This window comes from Mirounga leonina, unplaced genomic scaffold, assembly GCF_011800145.1.
Source record: "Mirounga leonina isolate KUSES-001 unplaced genomic scaffold, KU_Mleo_1.0 Mir_166, whole genome shotgun sequence".
Classification (NCBI taxonomy): Eukaryota; Metazoa; Chordata; class Mammalia; order Carnivora; family Phocidae; genus Mirounga; species Mirounga leonina.
In genome coordinates this window covers 24,206,797-24,228,277 of record NW_023270418.1, presented here as the reverse complement: position 1 = coordinate 24,228,277, position 21,481 = coordinate 24,206,797, and the positions used below count along the sequence as shown (strand labels likewise).

Sequence of the window (21,481 nt, the reverse complement as noted above, 5' to 3'; positions counted from 1 at the left end):
CCAAAGGAATACCTTTTGTTTAGGTTGCACAAAGAAATTTTAATTTGACATGGTAATAGAGCCCATTTCGACGAGATGTGTAATGATCTGGAAGCGACTTCTCAAGATAAAACTGCTCCTGAGACTTTCTGAGCGGCCCCCACACCTCACCCTCCCTCCCCCCGCTAGCGGCTTGGAAGTGCCCAGCAGCCGGGGCTGCAAAGCCGGCTCTCCCGGAGGTGGAGCCTACCAATTCAGGGACGGCGGGGGGGACCGAGGCCGGAAGGCCCGGCCGCAGTCTCACCTACACGGGAGCGCGCAGAGTGAAGGGGGCGTGAACGGCGCCGCGGTGTCCTCTGGGAAATGGAGTCCAGCCCTTCTGACAGGCCCAACCCACGACGGGGCAGCCTCCCCCTGGCCTCAGGGCACTTGTCTTCCCGTCCCACAGGGCCTGGGGCTCTAGAGCACGGACTGTTGTGCCTTTTTTTTTTTTTTTTTAGGTACCAACACAAACCCGAGGCATTATGGGGGCGCGCACGAAGACAGATGCACGACTGAGGTGTTAGGTTCTGAAAATTCACCCACACTCCCCTTCAGAAAGACAACCGGATCCCACCTGGATCATTAAACGGGAAAGGGGTATCTAAGCCTCAGCATTTCATTTACCCTCATAGGACTAGTAAAAGGAGGTCCCCTCTCACTGCCAAGGCTGTCACTTGTGACTTGTCTCCCTCTTCTGCGTCTGGAGGCAGATCCTAAAGGACGGTTTCCTCCTCCGTGGCCGTGCCCCCACCCCTAAGAGAAATGGTTTCTCTCATTCTATCTTCCTTTTGGTCTTTCTGTACAAACAGCGCCAGACCTATCAGTGAGGCAGCCCCGAGGCATTTATGGCCAAGCCGCAGAGTGACAGTGGAGAATTTCTCTGGGGGCCCTGTGGGGAAAACAGGAAGTGGTGGAGGCAGGACCGGCAGGGCGCTGGAGAACCTTGTGCAAAGTGGCCCCCAGGCCCAGCCATGTGGTTGGGGCAGTACAGTCTTCAAATGGAGCACAGTTTTAGCAGGACCCTCCACTGCCCAGCAGCCACAAACTCCCAACCCTTTGACTCTCCTTTAATGCCACATGAGGATCTCCTTTGCCCGGCTCCCAGGAATGTTTGCCCTTCTCAGTCTGCTTCACCTCTAGAAAGCAGCCAGGCGCCTCAGCCTTCCAGCCCAGAAAACAGAAGATATGGGGGATGGGGGGTGGGTGGAAGAGCCGTCATTCGTGCACATCCCAGATCTCAGAGAGCAGCGGGGGAAGCTTTTTGTCCTGCAGGCGCAGTGCAAACACTTGCTCTGAATGGACACTGCTCAGTGTCCGGAGGCTCACCAGTTTCATGAGCATTCGTGGGAACATCAGTCGGTCCTGGGGGAAGGAGAGAGACAAGTACAGTTTCTGTCTCTCCCCAGGGAAGAGGGCAAGGGTAGGGGAATTGTGGGAAAGGTAGTGAATTGTCTGTGCAAGATGTAGTCAGGGAAGGATTCTTGAAGGGAAAGTAGGTGTCAGGGGATGAGTCTGTGGGGAGGAGGAAAAGGGGGGAAACGCAGGGGGAGACTCACATGAGGGTGGTGGATGGAGACGTAGGCATGCAGGGCCTCCACATATGTGTGTTGCAGCCTCTCTACCTGGAGCTGGTCCTGCACGTTGGGCCGGTCTATAGGTCACCAACAGAGCTGAGGAGCAGGTCTGGCCAAGGTCTTAGTTCCATACCCCAAATCATAACCCCAAATATATGGACATGCCCCACCCAGCCCCTCCCCAAAGTAGCACAGCAAGGGCTTCCACTCGCACAATTCCTGCCCTATGGGGCCTGCAGCCCCCTTTGGTGCAAATCTCTTGCCCCCTTTCCCGCCTGCACCTCCTCGCACCTGCAGAGAAGATGCTGATGGCAATGAGCAAAGCAAACTCGGCATCATTGAGTTGCAGCTCATTCATGGCTCTGGAGAACTCGAAGATGGGGTTGATGAACTCCACCTGCAGCCCTGGGGAGGAAGAAGGGAGGCTGGGACATGTAGCACGGGCAGCAGGAACTTCCTTCTCTCCTCCAACTCCTCAACTTAGGACTGTTAGGAACTCGCTAAGAAGTCTTCAGGGCTCTGCTGGGCAACATTAGGCAAGTTTCTTAACTTTTCTAAGCCTCCTCTGTGAGCTGGGAGTCCTATCTGAACTTAAAAGACTGTGGTGATGGTGAAATCACAAAGCAGGCAAAGCATGTAGTGCTGTGCTTGGCCCACAGGAGGTGCTGGATTCAATGATAATACCTGCTATTCCTGGAATTCTCCAGGGCCCCACATGACTAGAAATAGAGGCAATGCTTGTTTTTGTTTACAAAGAAAACTTTTTCACTGGCAATTGGCCTTACTTATTTGAATACCAGAGATACATTTCATGTTTCACGTCCCAGCAGGAACATAGCAACGTGGTTGAGGGCATGGACTGTGACATCACACTGCCTGGGTTTGAGTCCTGGCTCGACCATTTATTAGGCTGTGTGACCTTGGGTAAGTTATTTAAGCTCTCTGGGCCTTGGTTTTTCCATCTGTAAAATGGAGATAATAATAGTACCTACCTCATAATGGGTTCTTAGAATGGTAAACTACTATATAAGTGTTTGTTAAATTAGTAAATGAATGAATAAATGAATGAGTAAATGTAAAACATAGAACCAGTCTTCTTGCCGAGGAGGGTAAAGTTCAACAAACCATGACCTACAGTCATGACATCTAAAGAACACTTCTCCCATTACAAAGGCTACCCACCCCACCCTGTCCCCTAGGCTTTCTCAGATTTCTTTTAGCAGCCATCTGCTAACTTTTCCATTCGAGGCTTCCTGATTAGTCACTTCCTGTACTTTCACCCTGATGTTTATCAAGTGTGTTGTTGAGACAGTTGAGACATTTAATGGATAAGTGCCATTTTATAAAGCCTTTCTTGGTGGAGTGTTGAGCCTCAAAATGTGCTGAACGGCCCCTTTGTACAGAGAGGATGGGGAGGTTCTGGAGTTGGGCCGTGCGCCCTCCCAGGGCCGCTCATGCTTGCTGAACACGCGCCTCCGCTGCTATGGATCCACATCCTGAGTTGTCCGCCGCATGCAGCACACGGTAGCGGATGCAGAGATGGACAGAGACCGGACAAAAGAGAGGCCCTGCCCCTCCTCCCCAAGACCTCACTGACAAAAAGAAAGGCAAACATGATGGCATCAAAACTGCTTACGTCAATGAAATCGATAAATAGGTGCTGATTCAGATGGCACAAGTCCACAAGTGCTGAAGCAACACCGTAGACATGAGAATGGCAAAGGGTTCAGAAAGGAGGGTGTTCGGAAGGAGGCGGCGGCCATGCTTTGGAAGGACGGGGATAATAAGCATTTGGGGACCAGGCAGATAAAGGGAGCAGGGCTGGGCTTTGAAAGCTGGAGAAAGTCATCAAATTGCCCCATTAGGTGCCTACACACTCCAGCAGCACACGGGGCCCTACAGAAGGCAGGAGATGCCCACAGAGCTCGGCCATGCCCTAGAGTTTAAGGGAGGCCTTCCTAGAAAGTTCACTGGAGGGGCCTGTGTTGGAACAAGAGGCATATGAGCTGCTCTGTGTCACCAGAAACCAGAGAAGATTATGAGCTCTGCCCTGGAAACCAGGACCTACCAACCCCGAGAATGGAGTCATAGCCTCAGCCCTATTTCACAGACCTACTCCCTCAGGTGTTCAACTACTCGGTCTCCTGTTGAGCCGAAGTTCTAGTCTCTCCAAAACCCTCTCAGCCTTCCATTCTCTCCCACCCCCACTCCCATAACACAAACATTACCAACAATTGAATATGAGGAAACCAACACTGCTTAGCCCGCAAGCAAGTAGCAAAGAGCAGCATTGTGAACTAATTCTTGGAGAAAACACTCAGGTACAGCATGGGGATGGGAGTGTTTACTCTTATCCTAAAACTGCCCTAAAATTGCCATGTTTCAGCATGTTTTTAGCTTTTCAGAAAAAGCAACTGAAAAAGAGTAGGGGGCAAAATCAGTCCACACAATCCTTAAAGAGCACAGTCAAGTTCATCAGTAAATACTAAAAGGCTCCGTGCAACGGTTTTCAAGCTTTTTTTTTTTTCTAGCTGCGAAATCATTTCTTCAAGCAAAACATTACGCAGAAGCACAATATTAAATGGAGTTTCTTGTTTGGCTAAAGAGAGGATGAAAGACAGTCCTGTGCCTCTCTGTTCCTCCTCTAAGGTGACACTTCTATGGAGCCCCTCAGGTTCCCCGAAGCACTGAAAACCACTGGCCAAATGCAACAGAGGACAGGGGTCTCTTTGGAACAGCGAGAGAGGCCTATCACCACCCCAACTTTCTATCTTGGAAAAACAAGTGGAGCCTTCCCCATACAGCCACCCAAACCCTGGGCCTGTGTCTCTGTAGTCCCTATGAGCCTGATGACAAAAAGTGTCTTTCCATCCAACCTGATCCTTTTTTGATCTCAGTTCTTACCTGCTTTGGCAAAGTCTTCCCGGTTATAACTGAAATCCTTGAGGAAGGTGATACTCTCACTCCCAGGGTTGTACCTCCGAGATGTCTCCAGAAGCATCACCTGCACATAAGGAGCAGACCTCAAACAGGGACTCAGAAGGCTGGTCTTGGCATGGGGCACCTTGGCTCCCCACCTGGCTGCCTGGAAGCCCCTGCCGGAGACAGTCCCACCCTGGTGCTCCCTTCACCCTCGGCCTTGCCAGCCACCTCAATCGCAGAGGTTTTCAGCAGGGCGATCTGGTCCTCCCGGCTGAGCTGCAGGAAGCCAGGCAGCTGTTTGGCAAAATCAACAATCTCCTGCACAGAGACGATGGCTAGTTCGGTGAAGTGGGCAAAGCGCTGCTGACGGGCCTCCCGGCTCTGGGGATCGGGTGCCATGGGCCAAGGCTACGCAGCAGGGCAAGGGCGGAAAAAACAACCAACACTGAGTCAGCTATCCAGAAGTCGCTGGGCGCTCTGGGCGCAGCCCCCTCGCCCCAGTTCCCTCAGTTACCGTGACCCGAAGCCGGTCAGAGAAAGAGCGTTGGTTGCACTGTTGCTGGGCGGCCACCAGCTTCTCGATCATGCCCCACTGCTCGGGGCTGAGCTGGGGCAGGACTTGGGGAGGTGAGGACCCCCTTGGGGTCATGGACGTGGCCTGAGCCTGTTCCTCCTCTTGCCGCTTTAGTTTCTTCAGGCGGATCTGCTCTTCGGACAAGACACCTAAGGACAGGGTTGGACGTGCAGAGGGGAGAAGCGAGGGAGACAAGAAGCAAGGGTGGGGCAGAGGGGTAGTTTGAGGCTCTAGAAAAGCAGAGAGCATCGGGTAAAGTCAAGGAAGAAATTTTAACCCATACTTGGGGACCGTGTAGGAAGACCCCGTAGGCTCAGCTGCCTGTCTGCTCTCACACCCCGGTGCCCCTTTCCCCCCAGCCTCTCCCCCCAACTCCTGTCCCCAGACACTCACACTCCTCCCGCATGCCGGCCTGGCGGCACTTCCGAAGACGACACTCCTGACATTTGCGGCGCATGTAGGTGTCCATGGGGCAGTGGCCCCCGCTGTGACAGACATAGCGTGCCCCTTTGATGACGCTGCGGCGGAAGAAGCCCTTGCAGCCCTCACAGCTCAGCACGTTGTAGTGGAAACCGGAGGCCTTGTCCCCACACACACTGCACAGCTCGTTCCCCAGCATTTTGGGGGCTGGCCCCTTTTTCCGCTTTTGTGGACGCAGCTCTGGATACAGGGGAGAGCCTTCATGTTCTCCTCCAAGGAGGAAGCATGCCCTGAGTACTCAGTGACCTTCATCCCCTTCACTGTATGCTGTCTAGTCTGTTATGAGAAAGTAGCTCTCATGTGCCAAGTGCTATTCCATCCTAGGTACTGCCTGAGCCCTTTATATGCATTGATCCTCACAACCGTAACAGATAGGTCCCGTTATTATTTCCATTTTACAGATAAGGAAACTGAGGCTCAGAAAGGCCCAAGGCAGAGACATTTCACATTCAGATCACTCAGATCTAGTAGAATCCAAAGCCTTTGGATTTAACCATGATCTTATAAGGTAAACAGCCCTAAGGTACCCCTCCCAGATCCAGGGGGCCCCTACCTCCTCCAAATCCAACAGCTCCTCACCTGTAGACTCTGGAAGGGTATCCACCCCAGGGAGCAGGACTGCAGGCTCTGCTGCCTCCAGCCCTGCCCCCAGAGAGCCCCCAGCAGATTGGGGAGTGCTGGCTTCCTCCCTGAGGACGCCAGTGTTGCCTCCCAGCGCCTGGCTGCCGGCATCTTGTGCATTTGGCTCCCACAGCTCCACTGCAGAGTCTGAGCCCCGAAAGAGAGGTACAGGGGGGTCTCAGGCCCCTCCCGTCCACTGCCTCAGCGTCCTTCTGGGAAACTGCAAATTTATCTCTACCCCTAGAGGGCAGCAGGACCCTGGAGTTTGTGTGGGCTCTAGGGCTAGTCACTTGCAGTCCCCTGCACCTCAATACCTTAGATGAGGATGTTAACCTTTGTCCCCTTGAGGGGCTGACGTGTATCCACTTCAGAGGTCAGACAGAACTCTTCAAAGCCAGTGCTGGTAAGCACTAGACAAGCCAACTCTCCCCAGCAGCAAGCCCACATTGAGAAGGACCAGCACCAGACCCAGCGTGGAGGTAGTCTGGGCAGAAGGAGGCAGGCAATACTGAAAACGACTCTGGACTGCTCTCCAGGGCATGGCAGAAGGCAAGTAGTGAAGGAGGCTGATTCCTGAGGGAAGAGAGGAGCTGGGACCTGAGCGCAGAGGAGAGGGCTGGAGTGAAGAAGCTTACCGGGAGAAGCATCAGGCACAGGGGCCTCCAGCCACAAGGACATCTCTTCCTGGAGCCCTGGACATTACCAAGGAGGCTGTCCTGCGGGAATGACCCATGTTACAGTCTTCAGAACTGGGCTCCTTTCTGGCCTCAGCAACCTTCTCCTTCTGATCGTACGAGTACTAATACGCCCGCTAACATTTACTTGCTGTATATGTATATATCAGCCTGTGCTAAGGCTTTATATGCCTTCCTCTTGATATGCCTATGATATCATGACTATTCTTAAGCCCATTTTATAGATGAGGAAACTGAGGTTCAAAGAGATTAAGTGAATTGCCTATAGCCACACAGGCAATGATAGAGCCAAGATTCCAACTCTGGTCTCTCTGAGACCAAAGTCTTAGCTGTTGGCTAAGATGGCCACCTTGCCACCTTTTCTCCCCCAGGGGATCCCTCCAGGCCATCACAGAGTGTTTGGGCACATATGCCCAGCTTCTGTCAGAGCCCCTTCTCCTCGCCTCCAGCACTGGGGACAGCCAAAGTTGGCTAGGACTAGGGCAGGGGATCGAGGCTCACTCACCCAGTAAGACTGTTTGTTAGATAACTTCACTGCTGTCACTTTCCAGGGTCCCAGAACAAACCTCCTGCCTCCAGGAGTCGCTCCATTTCACAGCCAGGACCCCCTCCCCCCAGAACCCCTCAGGAATTATTCTGGGACCTAAACAGAATCCTGTTGCTACCTGGGCTGCCATCACCATCATCCTTCACTTCTCCCCAGAGATCCCTTTCTAAGATCTACAGGGTACCCCCCCCATCCCAGACTCACACACAGAGCCCCAGGCCAGTGCTGAGGAGCAGACCCACCGAATCCCCCAGGCCACCAGACTGCCTGGCTGGGGCAGTCTCTGGAGCCCCCTTGCTGGGAGGGGAGGACGGTGCAATCCCCTGTCTGGAGGCCTCACGCTGGCGGAGCCGAGCCGGAGCTGAGCAAGTAAGGGACCGGAGCCCCAGGGAAGTAATGTGGGGAAAGGCTGCGGGGAGCGACTGCCAAGGGGTCGGGCCACTTCTCCTTCCTGCTCGGCAGAGCGGAGACAACTGACCAGAGCCCTGGCCGCCACCCCCCACACCCACGGGGCAGCTTCCCCACCATGTTGACTCCTCCCCAGCCCGCCCACCCGCCCCCTCAGCCCAGCCTCATCCCTACCGCCCCCCGCCCCCCCCTCGCCTGGCCCCCAACCATGATAGTCGCATTTCCCTGTAAACCAGCCCAGTTCCACGTCTCTCCCCTTCCTCTCCTCACCCCGGTGGCTCTTAGCTGCTCTTACAGGACTGCCTCCCCAGCACCCCTACCCCAATCCCGGCAGCCTCCACAGTCGGTGTTCCCTCCGGTCCATAGACACCTCGTAGAGCAAAGGTCCCAGCACTGCCCGGAATTGCGACACTGAGCCCCAGCCTGCTTTCCCAGCCTCCCTCCTCCTACCCTGCCTCTGGGAAGGGGCCAAAAAGCTCCCCCCACTAGCCCCAGGCCTCAGCCAAACTAGTATAACTCCAGGGATGGAGAGGCAGGTGCTTATCCTTCCAGGGAGTCTCTGAGTGGCGGTACCCTGCAGGGGCCACTGAGATGTGAGCAATGGCAGGCCTGGGATGGGGGTGGGGGCGGAGATGGCAGGTGACCCAGGTGCCAGCCCAGGATGGACCTGGGAAGGTATGCAGGTTCTCACATCTGGGAACCGTTCCATCTGAAGTGATGGTAGGTTCTATCCAGCATCTACCACAACTTATAGCCATAGCTGTCCTGCCCTGTTCCCTGGAACATGAGATCCATCCCTGAAGGGAGATACCATGTTTTATTGATTTTATCTCTCCTGTAGCCCACGGAACAGGGCCTATCACAGAGCAGGCAACAGAGTAGGTACTATGTTCCTGTTTGTTAAATGAATAGGTGAACAAGAAAAATAGTATGATCCTCCTCTACACCTGTTAACTCTAGTTCATTTAATCTCATCATGTTGATTTAGCACCTGAGTTCTGGGCCTGGCTTTGCCTCTGCCTCTTAGTAACTATGATCTTGGTTAAATGAGTTACATAATGTCTCTGAACCTGTTTCCCTACCTTTAAAATAGGGATGATATTAATAATGGTTTTTGCCACATAAGGTTGTCATGAGAAGGAAACCACATATTACATAGCTCAATGTGTGGCACATAGTAAGTGTTGAAGAAATGGTAGCAGTTATCATTCCTCTCTCAATTCTTTCATCTATAGGTCTTCCCATCACCTCGAATCTGTACACTGTTAACCTTCCAGTGCTTGTTTCCATATACAAACCCCTCACTATCTCTTTTGGTCCTTAAAGCAGCCCCAACAAGGAGGGAGGGTAAATAAGAGGAGCACCATTTCACAGAGAGCACTGAGCTCATGGGAGGGCCCTTTCCAAGACCACACACAGTTAGTGACCAAGCTGGGATCAGCATCCAGATGTCCTCACTCTAGTCCCTGTGCTCGCTCTTTCTCCTGTGTCCGAGTCCAGGAATACTCGTCTGGTTGCCTCTCAGGTCAGGGAGACCAGTGAAGCACTAAGATGGGAGAAGCTAGGGCTGGTGGGCTGCAGTGGGAGAGACAGAGCACCCTGGGGATGCTTCAGTCCAGATGTGGGAGGCGAGGAACTGAGGTTACTGCTGGTTGTTCACCCCCTGCCCTGCTCCCAGTTTCCTGCTCCCAGGCTCTTCCTGTTTTGCTGTGAACTCCAGTTCCCATGGGCCCCACATTAAAGGACAGAAGGACAGAGGGCCAGGGCAGGCAGCCAGAGGGATTGAACCAGATGAACAGGGCACCAGGGAAGAGAGGGAAAAGGGAAAGAGTGGACAGAGGGTGTGGAGGAACAGGATGGGAGAAGGACAGGGAAAGCAGAAACAGAGAAGGAGCTTGGTGAGAGATGGGAGGAAGCACAGGGTGGGGCGGGGGAACAGGCGGGGTTGGAGAGCAGAGACTTGAGAAGGCAGCAGGCTGCGTGGTGTTGCAAAATCTGCCCATGTATTCACTTTCACATTTCAGAAAAGCCCCTCTGACACCCCCCCCATCTCAAAGTTCTGCCTCCAGTTTTAGCTCTTGTTCCCTCTTATCACAAGATCATCGCCTCATAAGGCCACCACCCTTGTCTGAGCATCTCTGAGTCACGAGCACAAGGCTCTCCATTCCTCTTGCATGTGTTCCTTTCCTGATTTTCACAAGGCCCCAGCTGTTCTGGAAAGTAGACACCAGGGACTCCAAGCCCTGGGAAATTGCAACCATCCTGTCCCAGCATCTACACCATCCATCCAGTTCCTCCTCCACCTTTCCCCACCCCCAGAAGTATAGCCAGAGATGTCACCGCAACACCTGGTTACAAGGAACATGGGCTGTAACGTGGTCTGGGGCTTGATGACCTATCTTCTGGGAGCTGGAAAACACCTCTCTCATCTACTCCTGATCCTCAGCTCTCCCTCCTGACACCCTAGTCTCCCTGTAGCCCAGGACCCGCGAGCACACACGAGCCCCATCTGGAGCCCCCTTGACCCAGGCTAGCACCAGTTGCTCAGCAAACAGGTCAGGGCACCGTCCCCTCCAAGCCAGGGAGTCAGTTCACTTTATCTCAGGTAGAGAAGGAGGAAGCACTGACTGTGCTTTACTGCCGGAGCTACCCCTTCAGGTTACAGGGGTTCAGGAGCCTCCCCCACCATGAAAAGGGAAAGGAGAGGAAAACGGAAGAAGACCAAAACCTGCTGGCACTATCTCCACAGAGTTTCTGCAGGCCAACCACTGGGACTTCTCTCCCAAACCAGAGTAAGTAGTCAGATGATCAGCAGCTGGGGTCACATGTCTCACTTTGCCAGACCCACCCCCACAGAATGGTCCCACCAGCCCACAAGTGTTAGGTGCAAAGCCTCCCAGTGCCATAGGGCCTTTCCTAGGTTTCTTTGGCTCCTAGGGGATCCTAGAACCTTTGGGGATCTTCCAGGTCACATTTGTGACCCCTAAACCTCCAGAGGCTTTTACTTGAAGCAAGGGGAATCTTGAAGCAAAAACAGAGGAGCATTCACCAGTTCCCAGTCACATGTACAACTTGATAATTCCCTTGAAAGTACTTGAAATCCCATGAAGCAGGCCACAAGGTACGGTCTGGAGGGACACACTGGGGAAACTGGTTCTTGCTCCCTCCTTCACCATTCTGGAAAAACGCAGAGTGTGGGGGTCATCTTGCAGGGCACTCAAACAACTTCTGCCCAACCTCCAATCACAAGATAGAGAAGAACCCAGGAATTTCTGCTTCCCAGGCCTATGAGTTCAGAGATGATAGACCAGGCAAAAAGGAGAAAAGTAACTTTTATTACTACACATATTTATCTTTGCATGTGTTATTTTATTTATCCTCATATATAACCCTAGGAGATAGTTACTAGCAAGTGGGCAAATATCAAATTTGAATACAGGTATAACTGACTCAAAAGCTCAAACTCAAAATCAAACAAACAAAAAAATACCTCACTCCATTACACAAAACTGCCTCCGCAGATGGAAAAAGTGGTTAACTCACCTGGATTTAGGTTTGCTTCTGACAACACAGGGTGGAAGAGTGGTTTCCAAACCTGGCCTCGTTTTCAGAGATTCTGATTTATTTGGTCTGGGGTAGGCCCCTGTATCTACCTATCTATCTATTTACATGCCTAGTTTTTTGCATCTGTAGTTAGGAACCAAGGTATGCAGACCACGGAATCATCTGGTAAAAAATATGTAGAAGCTGGGGGTCAAGACACCAGGGCTTAGCTCTTGGTTCTACCATGTACTTGTGGTATAATCTTCACTCTTCCTGGATTTGTGTTTCCCTACAGAAATGAAATCATATCTGCTCCATCAATCCCTCCTACATAGGATACTTGCAGGCACAAAGGGTACAGACATACTTTAGCAAGTGGGAAGAAAAGCAAAAGATGAATTTGTTCTACTCGCCAAAATTTAGTGAGCCCAAGATTTACATTCTGAAATCACAAAGGTCTGGCTACAGTGCAAGAAGAGTAAGGGATATACTAAAAGAAACACTCAAGGGGCGCCTGGGTGGCTCAGTTGGTTAAGCGACTGCCTTCGGCTCAGGTCATGATCCTGGAGTCCCGGGATCGAGTCCCATGTCGGGCTCCCTGCTCGGCAGGGAGTCTGCTTCTCCCTCTGACCCTCCTCCCTCTCATGCTCTCTGTCTCTCATTCTCTCTGTCTCAAATAAATAAATAAAATCTTTAAAAAAAAAAAAAAAAAGAAACACTCAAGAACTCCCACTACTATGCAGAATTTTGCCTGTTAGCTGTGCCCCATTCAACCCCACCAATGTGAAAAGGTTTCCTTTGTCAGAATCTCTATTGAAAGTATTTGGGGGCCACCCAATATGGGTTAGCAATGCAGTTTGAGTAGCCTGCAAGAAGTGGCACATTACAAAGACTAATTGGGAATCAGAAAATTTGAGTTTTAATCTCTTCTCTTAAACTCTGTGACCCTGGACAAGTTCCTCTCTGGCTTTGTTTCCTTACCCTTTAAGGTAAGGGGACTAGGTTAGATTGGGGATTCAGAGATGCTGACTTATGAAAACTACTGACGTTCTTCATGAACCTCTTGAGATTATGTGCAAAATTCCATTTGTGTGTGTGGACATTTTTCCGGAAGACAGGGGAGTAAATTTCCATCTGATTCATAAAGGCCCTTGCGAGTAAGTAAGAAGATTAAGAGCTATTTGACTACCCATCCTTCAGCTCTCAATTTCTATTCACTCCTCCATTACAACTCCGTAAGGTATATATAATAAGGTATATATAAATAATTGGATCCGAAGAGTTCTAATTGGATCCCATATAGTTCTCATCAGGTTTTATTTCTCCAACCATCTGAAGTGATTTTACTTCCAGTGGGCAGATCTGAATCAAAGCATCCCAAGGGCCTGTGATCCTGGAGCTCTGAGTCACACCAAGCTCAGCCACAAAGTCATGAAGCTAAATTGGCTGCACCTGGATCCTTACGGCCAATGCCTAGAGGGCCTCTGATTCTGTGGAAACTCCACTTACTCCCACTTTATGATATATTCCTTCCCCTTATCCCTATAGATCTCCCCACTGGTCTGAAATTCCTCCCCGGTGGATTCACTGCTTTGGTTTCGCAAAGTCTGAACATACGGTGCAACCCACTCGTTTCGGAGGAAGCGTGACACCTGGCAAGACATCCAAAACTCGGAAGTGGAAGGATGGGAGGGCAGGGAAAGGACTGGAAGGGAAAGTGAGAGGTCTCCTGGAGCTTTGCTCAAAGGCTCGAGCTGTAGGCTACACTGGGACTAACCTCAAGAGCTCGGGGAGTCCAAAGAACTGTTGACACGCTGTGCCCTACACCAAACGGGGCCTCCGCCGGGGAACAGAGCCAGAGTCAAGGCTCAAATTCCACCAGAAGGCAGTAGGGCGCCCTACACTTCCCAACCCTCGCCTCAATTCGGCAGCGGCTCTGGCTCTGAGCTCAGGCCCGGCCGCACCCCGGCCCGAGGGGGCGCTCGCTCTCCCATCCAATGTCCGGCCCACAGCAGGCGCCACCTTGTTACTGGATCTCCGCGGCAGAGGCCAACCCGAGCTCGGGGTTCTCTTTACCATGACGAGGTCTTCAGCATCTTCTGCCGCGCGAGGTTGCGCTACACTCCCACGCTCCTCCGCCCGGCCGCATCACGAGCCTCCTACACGCATTCCCTCCCAAATTCCTCCTTCTCCCACCATCGGCCCTTCCTTTAGCAAGATGGCGGCGAAGGCACTTCCGGCGTGTGTCCTTACCGGTGCGTCCGGGCGGCAGCTGGAGGTGCCACGCAGCGGGTTCCAGCCTTTTTGCAGCAGAGTCTCTAACGGTGATGGCGGGCAGACAGCTTGCGTGGAGCGGGGCGGCTCTTCTCCATCTCCTTCTTGGCGTGAACCTGATGGTGATGCCCCCCACCCAGGCCCGGAGTCTGCGCTTCGTTACGTTGGTAATGAGAGACGCGGTGGCCCAAGGGCTCGCCAGAGCTGGAAGGGCACAGGCCCGCTGTTGGAGGGAGGGGCGGGGCTTGTGCTGGGGTCGGGGTCTTTCACGGAGCTGAAGCCGGTTTAGGAGGAGACGACCGGCCTGGAGGGTGGGGGTCCGGTTCGGAATTGGTGGGGAGCCCGAGTTCCTTTCGGGGAGCAGGCAGGGTGTAAGTACTTCCATATCAGGGCATAGGTCGGGTGAGTCTGTCCTGGGACAGGGCTGTTACAGAACGGTCAAGAGACGCACCCTTCACCCTTAAGCCTTTGGTGATTTTCCCTCTATTTCCCCCATCACCTGCATTGCTTTCCTTTCTCTTTCTCTTTCCCACCTGTGTCTTTGGCTTCGCCTATGGTCTCCAGGGGCATTGGTTGGCCAAATTAGAATCTCTGGAACCTGTTCAAAGTTACTGACTTCTGAGTTGGGGGTCTTTTGCAGTGGGCAGAGTTAAGGCTTCACAGGAGTAGGGCTTCCCTCCCCTACAGGGGGCAGAGGTGGGCTCTGTGTCCCCATCGAGGAATCTTCTCACCTGTAGGCAAACCATTTTCTTTCCTCAGCTGTACCGACATGGAGACCGTTCGCCAGTGAAGACGTATCCCAAGGACCCCTATCAGGAAGACGAGTGGCCTCAGGGGTTTGGTCAGCTAACCAAGGTGGGTGGGAAGCCAGCCCCCACTCCGGGGGGTGCTGTAGAATGAGTGGCCTCGAGAGCAGGCTACAGAACTTGGGGGCCCCACCAAACTGTCATTTCCCTTGTAGGTGCTGACTTTGACCAGATTTCTTAACCTTACTTTCCTCTGTGCCCAGGACAGGTGCCATACACAATGGGCCACTTAATAAATGACTTCTGTGATCAGATTAACCCACTCCTACTTCCAGCCAGGGTAAATTTGGAAAGCAACAGTGCCTAAGCCCTGTGGGACTTGCGAGCTGTCCCTTCCCTGTTAACTCTTGGGTTTGCCCACAGGAGGGGATGCAGCAGCACTGGGAGCTGGGCCAGGCTCTGCGGCAGCGCTACCACGGCTTTCTCAACACCTCGTACCACCGGCAAGAGGTAAGGCTGGGAGCTCAAGAGACAAGGGAAATGGAACCTGCTGTTCTCACCCTCTGCCCTCAGGGAGCCTGGGGCACTCTGGCCTCCTTCCACGCATTTTTGGTTACACCTACAGGACAAGACATCCAAGAGCTGTGTAGAACAGTTCTAGAGACCAAGTTGCCCCTCCTTGACTTGAAAGGGCAAAACAGATCAAGCATCCAAGCTCAGACTTAAGGGCCTGGCAAAGTCTTTTCTGATTCTTTGAAATAACCTGGATTTTCCATCCAAGACGCTTATTGAGTACCTACTAAGGGCAAAGCACTGTGCTAGCACTTGGCATGTAATGGTGCACCACACAGATATGATCTCGGTCTTTTGTGGAGCTTAGAATGTAGTGAGGGTGACAGATGATAAACCGCCCAGGGCCAAGAGATAAAGAGCAGGGATCACATGTAGAGAAGGCGTGTCAGGGAAGATTGGCAAGTGTTGCAGCTCCTTGAGGCCCTCTACCCAAGGATGGGGATCGCTGTTCCTCTGGTTACCACTGTGGGCCACAGGCATCTCAAGAGTCTCTCGATGTTATTGTTCCCTGCCCCACTGCTTCCTCCTCCCTTTGCACAAGCAATTATCTCTGTTCCTTCTTTCCTCTCCCTGATCTCTAAGCCACTTCATAAAGGGGTATGTGTGGTTGGAGACCGTTTCTGCCCTCAAGGACCCTGATGTTGATAGGGAGATAGGCGTTGTTAGAAAACCAGACAGAGAGACAGAACTGACAACCTTAGTGACTAAGCCCTTGGGACTGGGAAGGCATTTGAACTAGAGCCATTCCCACAGGAGTTCTTCACAGAGTGGTGACAGCTAGCCCCTAGCTGAGTGTTTGGGCCTTTGCTGAGTAGAGGGACAAGGAAGGTCAGAGAAGGGGAGAGGGCCACAGTTTGCTGGGTAACCATCAAGAACAGGTGCTTCCGCTACGGCCCCACCGAGGGGCCAAAACTCGCCCACCCCACCCCCACAGGTGCGACTGGTATTGTCCTCTGCAGGTTTACGTGCGAAGCACAGACTTTGACCGTACTCTCATGAGTGCTGAGGCCAACCTGGCTGGACTCTTCCCTCCCAACGGGATGCAGCGTTTCAACCCAAATATCTCTTGGCAACCTATCCCCGTCCACACGGTGCCCATCGCTGAGGATAGGGTAAGACTGGCCAGCCCTTCCCTGGAGGCGGTGAGAGGGGTGACTCTGGCCATGAGCCTATCGATCCCCAACTCCTTCCCTGCCTCTGTTTCCCCACTTTGGTCTGCAGCTGCTGAAGTTCCCGTTGGGCCCATGTCCCCGTTACGAGCAGCTGCAGAACGAGACCCGACAGACACCAGAGTATCAGAATGAGAGTATTCAGAATGCAGTGAGTGGGGTTGAGGTGGAGGTCAGCACACTGGTCCTTTCTCCCAGGGCAGTACTCATCCCCTTGATCCATTTTTCATAGCAATTTCTGGATATGGTGGCCAACGAGACAGGGCTTACAGACGTAACACTGGAGACTGTCTGGAATGTCTATGACACACTCTTCTGTGAGGTGAGCCCACTTAGGGTCCCCGGTATGGCCTTTCTTCCCTCGCACCTCCACAGGCCCAGGTGAGCAGGACAAGTAGCATACAGTGCCTGGATACCACTCCCCCTGGGGAGGTCCAGGCAAGCCGCTTCTTGTGAAACAAAGGAATTTCCCTCGTGGGTGAAAAAGAACCTCAGAGTGGGAAATGGTTTATTACATGTCAGCAGTTCTTGCCCCTCTCCACCCAGAACTCTCCTGGTATCCGACTCTATTCTGCCGAGTCACGCTTTTCGTGCCTGAGCTTCCTTTCCTGTGTCCTGTCTGCCATGTCTCCTGGTTCCAGTCCCTCAGCCTCACATCTCCTCTCCTCTCCCTTCCTGACACACACACAGGCACCTTCCCGCTGGGGAGGAGAGCTGTCCCCGGAGAGGCTCTGGCCTAGGCCTGGGGAGCTAACCTGCCCACTGCGATACACAGCAAACACACGGGCTGGTCCTGCCGCTCTGGGCCTCACCCCGAACCATGCAGCGTCTGAGCCAGCTAAAGGACTTCAGCTTCCGCTTCCTCTTCGGGATCTACGAGCAGGCAGAGAAGGCCCGGCTTCAGGGGGGTGAGTGACAAGAGCAGCGCGTCACTCCCCTCCTCAGGACCCTGCAGCATTAAAAATCTTCTCACACACTTACTTCTCCAGCTCTGGTGCTCTCTGGCCCTTAAAACCAGACCTCCCCCGTTAGCCACTGAGGTCTCACCATTGCTCCAAATGCTTAGCTCCTCTGTCACTGTAGAATGACCCCTGTCAAGTTTGTGTGCTTCTTTTCTACCGTTCATATTCTTAAGCGTCACCCATGTCAGAAGACCCTCTGTCTCCTTAAATGAATACCTACCTCCAGAGAGCCACCAGGGGCCACTTTGCAAGAAGGCTGAGAGTAATACAGATGCCAGTTTCTTGATCCGAGCACCCAAGGGAGGGCCGGCTGTCACACCTTCCCAAGCCCGCATGTGGCAGAGCTCCCATGCGCTGCCGCCGTCTTGTGTGTTCTGAAGCAACTGAAGTTTTTATTTGTTCCAGACTGGAGTAATTGTTCAGTTACGGACAGGGCCTTGCAGCTCATTTATAAATGGGCAGGTCTCTAGATCTGTGTTGAAATACGGATGTCTCATTTTATCTTGCTTCCCTCTGTAAATGTGAACGATCTTAGAGAACAGGGGTGCTGGAGAGTTTCCTGCGTGGTTCCCATGCCCCTAAGAAGAGTTCCCTGTGCAGGTGATCAGACCCAGGACTAGCAGAGGGTGAAGGGCCACAGATAGGTCTGGTCAGAAGACGGGGGTAGCTGGCGCCACTGACCCTGGGGACTCTTCTCCTTCAGGAGTCCTGCTGGCTCAGATACGGAAGAATCTGACCCTGATGGCTACCTCTTCCCAGCTCCCTAAGCTGCTGGTTTACTCTGCGGTAAGCTCCCGTAGTCCCCAACGTGCCGATGTCAAGCAGGGAGCTGGATTTCCTCTCTTCAGCGCCTGGGTGTGGGGGCTGGGGGTGGGTACGCGGTGCTGACGGGGAGCTCCCCTCTCTTATAGCACGATACCACCCTGGTCGCTCTGCAGATGGCACTGGACGTCTACAATGGGGAACAGGCCCCCTACGCCTCCTGCCACATATTTGAACTGTACCAGGAAGATAATGGGTGAGTGTAGCCACGGGTCTGCCCTCTGGAGGGGCCCTCGTGTGGTGGCTGTGGGCAGCCCAAGGGCTCAGTTACAGGCCTGCAGAGCAGCTTCCATCTTGTCTCCTGTCAACCCTCAGGAATTTCTCCGTGGAGATGTACTTTCGGAATGAGAGTAACAAGGCTCCCTGGCCCCTGGCCCTGCCCGGCTGTGCTCACCGCTGCCCACTGCAGGACTTCCTTCACCTCACAGAGCCCATCGTGCCCAAGGACTGGCAGCAGGAGTGCCAGTTGGCGAGCGGCCCCGCGGACACAGGTGAGCTGCTGCCTGCCTCTGTGAGGAGCATCCCAGAACAACTTTCAGTTCCTACCCACAGGTCTCCAGAGAGCGGCTGCACCTCTGACCCCCTCACTCATTTCCCCAGACAGCTCACTTCCCCACCCTGAGACCACCGCTCACGTCCTCCCTCCTCATTCTCAGGCAATGGCCTCCCTTCTCGTATCCCTGAGAAAACGGTGCTGTCCAGGAGAGCAGGGGCTCATCCTCCCACCAGCAGATCTTGCAGCTCACTTGCTGGTGTGAGCCACTACCGAGGGCCAAGCTCTCCACGGACACTCCGGGTCCCTCTCTTCTCACTTCCGCAGGGACTTGTGGGGCCTCAGTGTTCCCCGTCTACTGGGTCAGTCCCATCTTGAAAGTGTAAGGAAGACCTGTCAGGGCCCCATCTTCCTCCAGCCACCGCTCTGTCCCTGATCCCTGTGAAAGTGGAATCCTTTGCCTAGACTCTGGTTTTGCTTGTTCTGTCACTCATGCTAGACAGCCTTGTGTCACCTCCTCCAGTGAAGCCACTTTCCTCAAGGACCAGTGGCCGCCTCTTGTCAAAGCCTGACCAATTCTTAGCTTCTCTCATCTCTCAAGGGCATGATATAATAGACCTTTCCTTCTTTAGACACTTTCTTGGCTTCTCTGGTGTTTCTTCTGACTTATACTTAGCTTTCTTACTGGCTTTTTCTCCCCACTAAACAGTGGATGGCCCAGGTCTTATCCTGGCCCTTCCCCATCTGTGCCCACTCCCAAGGTGATCCCAGCCAACCTCGTGGCTTCACATACTACCTCTATGCAAAGTTCTATCCTTTTATGACTCAGATTCATGACCTTTTCTCTGAGCTACAGACTCACATATCCAGCTGCTAACTTGAGATCTCTCCAAGTTGATATGTCTGAAACCAAACACTCTTACCCCTAAATCTACCCTTCCCTCAGGCTTGCCCATCTTAGCAAATGCCACATTAGTCACCTACTTGCATAGTGTGACCCTGAGCCCTCTTGAATACCATCTTTCGCAGACCCCATATCCAGTCCACTAGCAGATCCTATCAGCTTGACCTTTAAAATATATCCTCTTGGGGTGCTTGGGTGGCTCAGTCGGTTAAGTGTCCGCCTTCGGCTCAGGTCATGATCCCGGGGTCCTGGGATTGAGCCCCACATCGGGCTCCCTGCTCAGTAGGGAGTCTGCTTCTCCCTCTGCCTACCTCTCTCCTCTCTGTCAAATAAATAAAAATTTTAATATATATATGTATAAAAATCAGTTCACATCACTACTCTTCTCAGAATCTTCCAGTGGCTTCCCATGACAGTGAGAACAAAATCCACATTCTTCTCCATGGCTTTCCAGGTGCTTCTTGTCTGATCCTCTGCTCTGATCTGTTTGCTCCTCACTTACTCTGCTATAGTGATACTGATTTCATAGCTGATCCTAGAATATGCCAGACTTCTTCCCACATCAGGGCCATTTGTACTTGCTTCCTGTCTACCCACCCTCTCCGCCCTTGCCCCAAGACCCTGTTCTCTCAGATCCAAGTGTCTCAGTGACTCAGGTCTCTGGTCAAAATGTCATTTCCTCAGTGATCCTTTCCCTGACTGACCTACCTTTCCATCCTTTTCTCTTTGCTTTGCTTTGTTTTTTGTTTTTTAATTTTTTATTTTTTGACAGAGAAAGAGACAGCAAGAGAGGGAACACAAGCAGGGGGAGTGGGAGAGGAAGAAGCAGGCTTCCCGCGGAGCAGGGAGCCTGATGCGGGGCTCGATCCCAGGACCCTGGGATCATGACCTGAGCCGAAGGCAGACGCTTACCGGCTGAGCTACCCAGGCGCCCCTGCTTTGATTCTCTTTATAGCATTTGTCACTAACCCATGTATGTCTCCATTGTAAGAGCACCTGGTGTACGGTAGATAGTCAAATATTTGTCAGATAGAACACTGATAGGCCCTTTTTCTCCCTCTCCCCCACCCAGAGGTGATTGTGGCCTTGGCTGTATGTGGCTCCATCCTCTTCCTCCTCATAGTGCTGCTCCTCACCGTCCTTTTCCGGATGCAGGCCCAGCCTCCTGGCTACCGCCACGTTGCAGACGGGGAAGATCATGCCTGACAACCACTCAGCCCCCTTCCCTCTGCCTCCTAGGGGAGGTGGGCTGGGCCCTTGCTCCTGATTGTTGCTGCTCCCCAGCCCATGGACAGGAGACCCTGGGATGGCCTCCCTCGGATGACCCCAACCTAGACGAACAAGTGGGACTCAGCTTTGCCCATGGCACCTGTCATTCAGCATTCATGTGCCTCCCTGTTCACCAAGTACTGTGTTGGACTTTGGCTTCCTCCAGACAAGATTTGCCTCCACCGTGCTTATTAAGGACCAGAAGTGTAGACAAGTATTCAAGTTTCACTCAGGACCTGAAAAACTGAAGGAGTTAGTGCTTGATCAAGCCTTGCTCTCTTCCAGCCCGGGGTTTTTGGCAAATAGTTCAGAGGACACGGTCTTGCCTCTCAGTGCTTATTTTAGTGGGAAAAACTGCCCAACATTGGAGGTACAGACACTGGCTGCTGAGGAACCGGACCGCCCAGAGGCCAGCCAGCCAAGTTTTCCTTTGTCCCCCTGAAGCCATTAGAGTCAGACCTAATGCGTCAGGCCTCTCTGTCATGCTGCAGATGGAGCAGGTCAGGAGGGGGTTTGTACCGGGGAGGGGGCGGGGGAGGGGGAGGGGGCGTGGTTTGTGGTACAGTCATGACACTACTGTCCTGCTCAGCTAGGCTGGGGTCTCCACGGACCAGAGGCCACTGCAGGGTGTGAGCTGGACAGCTTGTGACTGTGGCCAGAATAGGGCTAAGGCAGCTTCCAGAGAATGAATGTTCTAGACTCTTAGTGCTGTTTCTGTGCTTTTTCTTCTTTTGGGGGCCCCGAGGAGCCCTTTGACCAGGTCAGTGCTGGAAGATCCACTCAGAAGCTCAGTTGGGTATGGTTTTATTAGCCAAGTCAGTAGTGAGCACGAACCAAAAACCACTGCCTGATCCCTCTGTCACTGCTCATCAAAGAATAGAAAA

General features: G+C 52.9%; 2 protein-coding genes across 19 annotated transcripts; one reads left to right on the top strand and one right to left on the bottom strand.

The window, feature by feature from the left end:
- Window positions 1-18: 18 nt before the first annotated feature.
- NR1H3 (nuclear receptor subfamily 1 group H member 3) lies at window positions 19-13,819 on the bottom strand. 18 transcript variants are annotated; one of them, XM_035012782.1, is made up of 11 exons: window positions 8,163-11,963; window positions 7,677-7,795; window positions 6,828-6,908; window positions 6,151-6,339; window positions 5,485-5,781; window positions 5,032-5,240; window positions 4,746-4,925; window positions 4,500-4,599; window positions 1,887-2,000; window positions 1,578-1,672; window positions 19-1,383 (listed from the first exon to the last, which is right to left on the bottom strand). In XM_035012782.1, exons 3-11 carry the CDS (start codon window positions 6,868-6,870, stop codon window positions 1,237-1,239), a joined length of 1,374 nt encoding a protein of 457 aa, XP_034868673.1. In that variant the 5' UTR covers window positions 6,871-6,908; window positions 7,677-7,795; window positions 8,163-11,963; the 3' UTR covers window positions 19-1,236. The 18 variants fall into 18 exon arrangements, with proteins under 18 accessions (XP_034868673.1, XP_034868674.1, XP_034868681.1 ...); XM_035012783.1 differs by lacking the exon at window positions 8,163-11,963 and adding an exon at window positions 8,113-8,131; XM_035012790.1 differs by lacking the exons at window positions 7,677-7,795; window positions 8,163-11,963 and adding an exon at window positions 13,639-13,819.
- ACP2 (acid phosphatase 2, lysosomal) lies at window positions 13,683-21,302 on the top strand. The gene is made up of 11 exons (XM_035012802.1): window positions 13,683-13,826; window positions 14,419-14,514; window positions 14,829-14,915; window positions 15,938-16,090; window positions 16,200-16,298; window positions 16,380-16,469; window positions 16,923-17,055; window positions 17,813-17,895; window positions 18,021-18,127; window positions 18,247-18,422; window positions 20,401-21,302. Exons 1-11 carry the CDS (start codon window positions 13,713-13,715, stop codon window positions 20,532-20,534), a joined length of 1,272 nt encoding a protein of 423 aa, XP_034868693.1. The 5' UTR covers window positions 13,683-13,712; the 3' UTR covers window positions 20,535-21,302.
- The last annotated feature ends 179 nt before the right edge of the window (window positions 21,303-21,481 follow it).